Below are 11,262 nucleotides of genomic sequence, written 5' to 3' on the forward strand. Positions count from 1 at the left end.
GAAAACTATTTGTCATATTTGAAAATATATATAAACTTACAAAATATTTATTTGAAAACTATACTTTTATATTTGAGTTTTCAAATAAAATTTTATTCCTAAAAAAAAATAAAAAACCTATGTTTAATCAAGAATAATTCTATATAAAAAAAAAAGGTTCTCAAACAATTAGGTGGGGATCATAACCAGTTTAATAAATAAATAGGTAATTTTTATGTCAACCTAAGTAACATGAATTTGACCCATATTGACCTATTTAGTAATCTTGCTATTAACCTAATTATATTTTTAAACCATTTAGCCTATATTTGGCATATTTTAAAATTATTTTTAAATAAATAAATCAATTAATTCATAAACATACTTGGTTGAAACATGAATGATGTAGACATATACAAGTACTAACTTAACCTAATAATTAAGTTGATTAAATGGGTTACACGACGTACTACCTGTTTAGGTAATATACGAGTTTATGTTTTTTACATGATTATTTTGTGTCAGATTTGAATTGAGCTATGTAGTAGAATACCTAAATATTGACAAGATATAAACACTGACCCACCAACATGAATTGTCATCTCTACGATTTTGGAATAGAAAAAACAAAAGTCTATTTATGGTTGAAATGTTTTAAAAGTATTTTTTTATATCATTAAATATGTTTTGAAAATAACATTTCTTGAAGTGTCATATTTTTAATCCTTCTCCATATTCTTATAACTATTTTTTAAAACAATTAAAAAAAATATCCAAAAATATCTTCTTCTTTTCTTGTTTTGAGAACAATAAAACCATTTTCTATTTTTTAATAATCAAACATCTTTTTTTTTTTTTTTAAATTCTAGAGAATAAAAAACTGCTTTCTAAAACAATATACAAACAGGTCCTTAACGATGTTGTTTCTTATTGTCTCCCATAAAGTAATAAATTATGAATATATTTGACAAATTTTAAAAAGTGTTTCTCATTTCTAAAGATTTCCTCCAATCACTACCAAATGGACTTTATATATCAAGTGGTGCATGTAGACTTTGACATTAGCCCTGGACATCCTTGACAACAACCATATAAGAAAAATAACTTGTAAAATTTAACCAAGAAAATTTGCTTCAACCCCACAAATGGGTTTAGACTTGCACCACATCTTACAACTGCTTCTGAAACGTCTAGTTCTCGTTTACACTAACATACTGCTGCACTTCAAAATAACAACGTAACATTTTAGAGAGTCATGAGAATTTTAGGGGTAGCAGGAGCAAGAAACAATAAAAGTTAAAACTGGAATGCCATCAGATTTACTAAACAAGGTGATACCTTTTGTGTTTGGGTGCAATCGTCTCCACCAAGTTGAAAAATCCACAGCTTGTGTCACTCATTCTCTTCAACTGTCTTCTTCAGGGCCAGAAGCATCCATGACGTCGACAGAGAAGCTATATTCCTGGTCACAACCCAGATATGAGTCGCACATGAAATAGAGAGTATACGACTTCCTTCCAGCTTCTGCAGGCGCGGCAAATTCAAGTTTCACTTTCGACTTTCTCTGCAAGGCAACCCTCTTGATAGCCAGCAATTGGTTGCTTTTGGTATCACCCACGACAAGCCACCATCCTTCTTCTTTGGCTTTAGGATACCTGGGGGCATCCACTGATCCCACTTCTGTTCTCCCTTCAAGATCCCGTTCGAGCATGACTTGCAATGTGATATCATCCCCAGCCCTCAAGTTTTCACTGTCTAGCACCTCATATGTCATATCAATGTTGGGGAAGCGGTTGCAGAACCTTGCAATATCCAGCAACTGTGAATCTGACATCTGCAAGAGCTCCCGCCTCTCATCATCCTCCATCTCCACCAAATCAAAGACTGTTTCTATACTTTTGCCAGGGTTTTCCTGGCATCTTTTAGCCAAGTCCTTTGTGAAGTGTGGAAGCTGCAGAAGCATGGAATCACGCTCCCACATGCCCTGTGTCACCATTTGGCTCACCTCCATAGCAAGAAGAGCCAGGTTGAGCCACCCGTTGCTGGAAATGACATCAACCATTGCTTGAAGCAATCTACCAGCAGAAAGGAGCACCTCTCGCTGGTCCAATGCTAGATTCCCACCCACAATTTGCCGCGAGAAGTGAGCTTGAAGCAGCGCATTTGCCTTTATATGTGGATCTGTGCATTTAGGATTTTCAAAAGAGAACCTCTGATGATTAATCAACCTTCGAATCAAATCTTCCTCCCCTGGTCGTATTGGAATTTGTGCATACTCTGATGCAGAAGCGAGAATCTCAAGAAGACCCTTCATCTTTGTTTTGGAAGTCAAAGAAGAACTAAAACGCTCTATGGTAGTGTAGCTGATATAATAATATGATGCTATCATGCCAAGGTTCAACGGTGAGAGGTCCATGTCATCCTCGATTGCAACACATTTACTTGCTTCCAAATCACTCAATGTGTTCTCTACACTTTCTGAAAGGTGATCAGAAAGATGCCTGTGACTAACTCCCTGAAGATTGTAGTAGTTTGGATTTTGAGTGAGCCTCCTATACATGAATGTCCAAGTGAGATAATCCACAGCATCTTGCTTGTTCTCAATGACTCCAACAACTATTTCAGCATTCAAATTATCATGCAGGTAGTGCTGCAAATGACTTTCAACTGGGAATGCTTCATACAAGAACTTCTTGTAGTATTCTTTACGAGGGGCATGACAGAGGATGACACATTTCCCAGAATTATCTAATAGAGGTCGACTGGCATGGCCCATCATCTGTAACAGATCAGTAACTGGGTAATCAGTGTGAGCATTTTCGCGCCCATCATAATACTGGGTTCCCATTACGACCACCAAATGAGCTGACAATGGCACTCCCCAGCATAATGAACTACTCATAACACAAACCTGAATCCACCCAGCTTCAAACAGCTGTGACACAACTTCCTGATCCATACCAGTTAAGCCCTCATGCAAATAACCCACTCCATGACGTAGAGTGGCTCTCAACATTTCTTCTTGAATCTTGCCAACAAAAGGCTCTAGTTCTTCTGGAGACCGTAAGAGAAATGTAGGGTTCTCTCCACCATCTGCACTAGAGTATGTCGTCAAATCCACAGCAGTAAGTCGTACATGCTTCCTTGTAGGCACAAACACAATAGCAGGTTTTCTATTCTTGGCATGTTGCACAATTGCAGTATATGTTGGTTTTGTCATTGCTTGCATCCTCGCTTCAAAATTAGCTATATCAACTCCCTGAATGTGTATTTCCAGGGGCACAGGACGCACACCAGGAGGGAAGTTGAAAAGGCCATGAGATGTAGCCCCTATCCATTCCCCAAGATCCTTGGCATTTGCTAGAGAAGTTGACAGAGCCACAATACGGATCTTGTTCTCACCCTGACTCGCAATATATCTCATCCTAGAGACTATCACCTCCAAGACAGGACCACCTTGCCCCCCGATCAAGTGGAGCTCATCAATAATGAAGAGACTAACCTGTTGAACATGCTTCCGCTGTTTCCAGCGGCGAGATAAAGCATCCCACTTCTCAGGGGTGCTGATTATTACTTGACCTCTCTCAAGCAGTTTCAAGTCAGTTGCTGTTTCCCCCGTTAATTCAACCACTCGCATTCCAAGACCTCTTCCAAACTTCCTTTCCCAATCACGATACCGTTCCTTAGCGAGAGCTTCAATGGGAGCAATATAAACAGCACGCACTATACTCTCAGATCCTTTTTGATGGTTTCTCAAAATAGCAAACTCTGCGCATATTGTCTTCCCACTCCCTGTAGGTGCTGCAACTAAAACATTGTCATCCGTATTGTACAAGACAGTGAAAACCTGAGTTTGGATAGGATTAAAGTGCTTAAATTCTTGATAAAGGGCTTCATATGATGGATTTCTTAATGCAGTCACAGGCAGCGGTTGCAAATCCAACAGCTCTGTTGGTGGTGGATACTTTTCTGGTAAAATAAGGTGCCTAAAGGAAACAGGCAAAACAGACTGTGACCCAAGCCATCTGTCCGACACAACACGAATGAAATATTGAGGAGGCAATGGTTCATAGATCGGCACTGTGAAGTTCAGAGTGTGGACTTCATCAATATACTGCTTCTTCATCATAAAATACTCATGATGAAGAATATATTCCCCATCATTATCTTCCACAATAACCCAAAAAGGTTCCACAAACCCATGGACTTTATCCTCCCACTGAAAATCTGGTGTGATAGTGAGCTCCACCCTAAGAACAGTACGAGTAATTGGCTGAACATGTGCTGCAAGGTCAAGTTTTGGGAACTGGTGAATGAACTTGTGAAGGGTTCTGCCCATCTTAGGGTAACGTATAAGCTCTCCTAACTCCTGTGATGAAAGGTCATAATACCTCTCCCACGCAAGATCCTTCTTCTCCAATTTCATTAAAATTTCATTTGGAATTGCATTGAATTGGCGAAGTGGTGTCTGGACACTCCACATCCTCTTGTTAACCATTTTGCACAAGTTCAAAGCCTTCTCAGTCAATTGTGCCCATCCTCTTTTCAACACAATCTCAAAAAGAGCCCGTACAAGACGTCCCGCACTCTACCAAAGAGAGGGAAAAAAAAACACACAATGAACAAACAGAAGTAACACCATCCAACATTGAATAACAAATGGAAGGAAAAAAAATGTATCCATGATAACTACAAACCTGAGTTATGAACACCATGTCAGATGTTAGTGAAAGCCCTTCGAGCTTTAACTGTGAAATATATGCTTGGAGCAAAACATTAATCTTGGCACTAGGTTCTTCCAGGCTTTCCTTGATGGGAATAGGAACACGATCTAAGAGCTTTGCTAGTTCCATCTTCTCATCTTGTCTCACTGTTACATATTTAAATTCTTCACTCAACGAGAATAGCCGACAAAGCTCAATATCACCCATAGTTGGCTTTAAATGCTCGTTATATGTCGATATTGTCCCGTGGGTTATATAGTAGTAGCTAGCAATACGGCCAAGGTCTGTGACCTGGAAATATCCACTTTTTCTATCATATTTAACCAAGTTATTTCTATCCAAGATGATTGCAGCGGAATGAATCTGCAAAAACATTAGATCAATATCAACATATATAATAGGTATAATCACAAAACAATGGTAGAAAATTAAAAGAAACCACCATCACATGTTTAAACAAACAAAGAATAGAGTATCAGAAAGACAGAGCAGGAATACTTAAAAGCAACAAGAAAGTCATCATAAAATAAGTAAACTTGTTAAAAATGGGAACACTGAATAGAACCAAGTTGAATTCCCATGGGTCAAATAGTAATACAAAACAAAGCTTCTACAATAAACCTGGGTACAGCAGAAGCATTTTTGGTATAGTGGTAAGACCCTTCTCAAAACCTACAGGAGAAGGTTTCAGAATTCAAGTATAGATTCTGGCCCTTTTGGTAGAGTCGGTTGCAAGCTAAAGCTTTCGGAGTTTTTAATCTCTTTGTGAAGGAAGATTATGCCATTGTTACATCCGATGACTAAGACAGCAAGAGCTTCACAAAAATTTGATTGCTAAATGGTTGATAGTAGTTATTACTTACAGTTAGATTTTTCTTTGTGCCAGGACCCTCACTAAGCCAATCATGTAAGATGCTTTAGCAAAGCATCTTGTTTCTTTGGCAAGAGATTTTTTGCCTCCTTGTATCAAATCTTGATTTAACCATTTACTTTTTTTTTATAGCAGCAGCTGGAGTCACTTTTTCGGACTATCATAGACCTAATTTCCTTCTTTTGGTCAAATCATGGATAGTCTCACCCTTCTTTACACTTACTATTTCAATGCAATGAAATGGTTTGTTCTTTTTTACTTAAAAAAGGAAAAATGAAAAATGAAAACCTTGTCTAGGACAGCTGAATACCATTTCTCTATTTGTCACGAATATTCATCAAAGCCAACAAAAGTATAGAATGCATTTTATGAGCTGAAATGTCCCACACAAGAGCTAGAAGCAGTGTTAGAGACCTAGAAAAATATGATCCTTAACTAAGATTTCCATCCAGTTATTCAGTAACTACAGCATAGGTTTCAAGAAAGCAGAAAAGAACACAAACCTACAGAGGTGAAATAAATAATGACTTGAATAGATCTTATCTGTATATTTTTATTGAATGAGACAAATCCCTTGTTTCTCTATGCACTTCACATAGTCTACTAAACGCTAATCCTAATTTTTATTTTTTTGTTTGATAGGCAAACAATTATATATAAAATACGCCAATCAAAGAGCAGGAGGCGCACCCCAATTACAAGGGAGGTACACAAAGGATATCAAAACAAAAAACAGAAACACCTCAAAAAAGCACACAAAACACACTCTCTCACTAACACTAATCCTATATTTGAGTCAAACATTTTATTATTGTTAGCATTGCATCTTATAGCAGAGATATCATTTGGTATATTGTGCTTCTAATATAGGGTCACTGCACACCAAAAATAAATTAGCCTCCACGTGTTCTACAGAAAATTTTATCCCAGGAAAATTTCCCCTGAAGAAAAAAAAAAAAAAAAGAATTTTGTTTGCCAAGATTTTTGTTTTCCAAGGATAAGCTGAACATATGTTGTAATGTTTTTTAACCTTGCACTGTATAATATCCATAGAGATAAATGGATATCATAATTCCTGAAAAAAAAAATCGTAAAAGCTTTTTCTGTTAAAACCAATGGCGCCTCAGTTCATTATAATTCTAAACAATATTGCAGTGAGTGCACTCAGCCCAACCTTTAATATATTTTTAAGAGATGAGAGGGGTGAAATCATTCAAAATCTTTAACTTAAGGGCAGAACAACTGTTTCTTCATTTCTTTTCTGCATTAAAGTTGCTTCAACATGGCAATGGCAAATTTGTATTAATTGTTGTGATATCCCATGTTTGTCCTATATTTCCATTATCTTCATTTGGAAATAATAGAATAAATTCAATAAAATTTCCAACCTGATCTACCAGTAAATCTGGGAAGGTAAATGGTAACAAATGAAAGAATAAGCAGCAAAGAAAGTGACAGGAACAGAATAAAATAAAAACATAAATTGAAAAGATGCTAATGATGCTTACCAAATCAGCCCTCCTTTCCTCCAAGGTTATATCTCTTGTCAGAGCATCATGTGACAAACCATAGAGTGTAGGATTTCGTAACATGCGAACATACAGGTAGGTGTACCCAATCCAACTGCAGGCTTCTCTGGCATTTTGAACAGTTCCAAGAACAATTTCTGCATTCAACTGATCAGCCAGTTTAGAGACAAATTGACTTTCAATAGGAAGCTGTTGATTCATCAAAGAGAGATAGTATTGCAGTTCACTGTGGCCGGTAATGATTATTCCTTCTCCATAAGAATCATATTGAGGCCTTCCTGCACGACCTAGCATCTGCATAACATCCAGAGGGCTTAATTCAGTCCATGCTCCTTTTTCTGGATTGTAGATCTGGGTCCCTTTGATAATGACAGTGTGAGCAGGCAAATTGACACCCCAAGCAAGAGTTGCCGTGGAGACCAACACCTGCACATGTCCATCAGCAAAAAGTTCCTCAACAAGCTGACGATCTGCCCTAGCCATCCCAGCATGATGAATTGCAAAACCATATGGCAAAAGGTCTTTAAGGTCATTGTTCTTGACCAACTCAGTATGGCTATGGAGAATCTCTCGGCTTGCACTGTCCTCTTTCAAGAATCGCCCAAGAGTGTCATTAGCAAGTGCAGTATCTCGTATTGCACGAGCTGTTTTGGCTGTTTCTTTCCTTGAGTGGACAAAAATAAGAACTTGATGCTTTCCTGCCACACCCATAACTTTTTCATAACAGACGTCATTCATCAACTGGAATCTCTGCAGGGTTTCTTTACTGTGATTCCAATGTACTGCTGAGCAAGAGGGCAAGGTCTGTAACTATTGTCAAAGTGGAACAATCCCTTTTTAAGATCAACACGTAGAAACAGTGCCACATCTTCATAGTTAGGAAGTGTAGCTGATAAACCAACCAGCCGAATATGCTCTTTTGTAGTCTCAATTTGCCTAACGGTTCTTGCAACAATACTTTCCAGCACAGGACCTCTGTTATCATGAAGAAGATGGATCTCATCAACGATAAGAAGTTTCACAAGTTGTGTATAGGTGCGATCTCCTGACTTTCTAGTAATGATATCCCACTTCTCTGGGGTTGTGACAATTATTTGAGTTTCCTCAATTTGTTGACGGGTCAGTGACTGATCTCCACTAAGCTCTTTCACCTTGACATCATAATGCTGCAGGCGATTAGACAAATTGCCAACCACCTCGGCAACAAGAGCTTTCATTGGTGCCACATAGACAATCTTATAATTGCTGTGATTGAATGACCCATCTGCATTCCTATTCAATGCAATCTGCTGAAGTATGGTTAGCATTGCCACATTAGTTTTCCCTGCCCCGGTGGGAGCACATAATAGAACATTCTCGGCTGTAAAAAGAGCTGTCTCATAGACTTTACTCTGCACCCTGTTCAACTGGGTCATCCCTTTGAAAGCAGGTTGTGCCCAGTCTGGCATGGCTGATATCTTTACTAACTCTTCACCTGGTCCTAATGCTGCCGCCTTCAGTGCTGGCACGTGAACTTCTTCATATCCCTTACTATGATGTCGGTAAGACCCTGTTGGCAGCTCACACTTCTTATTTGCCATCAAAAAACCACCTTGATGAAATGCAATGCCGTCAAGATCAAGCAATTGACGCTGTCCCTTCAACCAACCACTCTCTGCATCTCTATCAACAGGCCCCCTCCTATCCCTGTCCCCATCGCCACCACTCTCATCCTTTAAACGTCGAGCCTCTTCTCGAATGCTCTTCTCCAAGATCTTTTGTCTCTCTTTAGCAGTTGCCCTTGTGGCATGCAACTGCTCCAGAATAGCAGCCAAATCGGAACCAGAACCCGTCATTTCTTCTTCGATCTTCTTCCTCTCTTCTTGGTCTTCAGCCCTTGCCAAACGGGTACACCACACAATCTTCAGCCGATTCCTCAAGAGAAACTTAATGAGACTGAACTTATCAAACTGGAGATGCACCAAAAGCTTAGTTTCTACTTCCCTGTCATCACCTTCAGCAAGTATCTTAAGTACCTCTTCTGCAAGCTTCTGGCACTGTTGCGGGTCAATCTGTTGTTCATAAGCCTGAGAGATCTTCCTCTGAAGCCAATATGCATCAATGTCCTGAACATTTAGAGTCATACCTTCATTCGCTTCTTGCATATCATCATCATCAATCCCACCACCCATCTGCATAGCCCCAGAACCATTTTGTTCCATCACATCATCATCCTCCTCTTCATCTTCCTGGACCATATCAAGATCACTCTCCTCTTCTTCGTCCTCGTTCTCCTCAAACTCAACAGCAACACCTACATCATCATCAAGAGCATCATCCCCATTAGCTGCAGTAGGTCCTGCAGCATCACCACCATCTTGAAAATCAGTAATAAGCCTCCCAATTGAAACCAACTGATCAAATATATGGTTTGGTATTGGGTTCAACAGTCTCTCGATCTCCTTTTTCTTGTCAGGGTTCTTAACCGTCTCATTTTTAAGGACAGCTAATATCTCGTCTGCAGCACCACTAACTATATTCAATGGCTGCCCACCCAGTTGCTGTTGAATAACACTGAGCATGGCCTCATAAGCAGCCCTAGTTTCCTTAGTCTTGGGCTGGTAAACACCTTCTTCTGTAGAAGATAGAACACTTTCTTCTTGAATGCGCCGCCTCTTGCTCTGCCGACTCAGCACAGGTTCAGATGCATTTTGTGGCTCACGTTCCTTTTTCCTCTTTGATTTCTTGAGCTTCTCATCCAACTCAGGTGGCCTTCCCCTGTAAGCCCGATCCCCAAATGTTTTAGGGTCTATTTTTCCATAAAGTGATTCGGGCTCACCAGTGGGCTCATGGGTGTCGCGAGGACGAGAGTCAGTAGTTAGAACAAGACTGGAGTTGGCTCGATATTCATACTGTTTGAACCTGGCATGTGCTTCCGCACCACCACCCAGATGTGCCATCTCGGTATCTCAAATTTAAAACCCTAAATCAAAGCAACAAGCAGATCCAGTGTTTAGATGAAAACCAGCTATTTCAAGCTTAGCATTTGTTTAACTAGATTTTATTCAATAGACTACTATAAAAACAAAACCCTCAGAAATTGAAAGAACATGTAAATGCCCTAGGGTTTTAACGAGGTTTCAGTCTATAAACTACTAAAACAAAATTCCCGTCAACTGAACTACAGCTTTTTTTAGAGGTCTTAGGGTTTATCTAGTTTTTATTCCAACATGATAACAAGATCAGTAGAAACCGAAAGAAGTATAAATATTCCTAGGGTTTAGCTAGGTTTTATTTTGCAAAAAAGGCTAAAACAAAATTCACACCAACTGAAACAACCAACCAGGAAATTGCAGATGGAATATAATACTCACAGCCACGGCGTCGACGTATTTGTGGCGGCGTTTAAGGTTGCAGTGGAAAGAACGAATGAAGAAGACGAGGGGTTAGGAATGTGGAGAAAATCTCTTCAGAATGAAGAGAAAAATTTAAGCCTCAGGTGCGGTCTTTCACTTTCCTTTTATATACGGTATAAGTATACCCCGAGACTTTTTCGTTTTCATTTTTATTTTTTATTTTTTATTTTTTACTTTATATTTTTTAAAATATTTTTAACTTCATTTGCTAGGTCACACTTTTATTTAAGGATTATTTAATTAATTGGCGAAATAATCTTAAATTTATAAATATAACCTTCCATATTTTTCAACCTAAAAAATATCTCATTTTTTACAATTAAAAAAAAAGTTGCATTTATATATTGTAAATGGGCTTAAGTTATTGATGAACAAATGGGCTTATCAAGGGCTTAGCCCGACAATCTTCCCCTCTAGCACATAAATGAGGAATATCGATTACAATTTCATCACATGTAGTTCGAATAAATCATTTTACTGTACAACCCTAACTTCTACTTATGATTCACCAGATACTTGATACTTTTTTATTGGTGTGAATCTTTTTTAGCTAAGTAGTTTTTTCTTCAGCTATATATCTTAATTAGTGATATCTCACATCAATGTGCTTAGCGCGGGAATGATATATAGTGTTCTTACTTAAATTCAAATCACTCTGGCTATCACAATACACCTTATATTGTTTCAAAGCCGTTTATATAATAAAACCCTTCAATCATAAGATTTCTTCCACTACTTTAGTAACAACTATATACTCATCTTCA

The 11,262-nt window shown here is 38.5% G+C and overlaps 1 protein-coding gene across 1 annotated transcript; it reads right to left on the bottom strand.

The window, feature by feature from the left end:
• Window positions 1–980: 980 nt before the first annotated feature.
• LOC117914793 (DExH-box ATP-dependent RNA helicase DExH12-like) lies at window positions 981–10,565 on the bottom strand. Its single transcript, XM_034830266.1, is given in 5 exon segments — window positions 981–4,567; window positions 4,677–5,066; window positions 7,083–7,858; window positions 7,861–10,065; window positions 10,457–10,565. Coding segments are annotated over 4 exon segments (6,531 nt in total). The 5' UTR covers window positions 10,043–10,065; window positions 10,457–10,565; the 3' UTR covers window positions 981–1,384.
• Between the last annotated feature and the right edge of the window lie 697 nt (window positions 10,566–11,262).

This window comes from Vitis riparia, chromosome 5, assembly GCF_004353265.1.
Source record: "Vitis riparia cultivar Riparia Gloire de Montpellier isolate 1030 chromosome 5, EGFV_Vit.rip_1.0, whole genome shotgun sequence".
Lineage (NCBI taxonomy): Eukaryota > Viridiplantae > Streptophyta > Magnoliopsida > Vitales > Vitaceae > Vitis > Vitis riparia.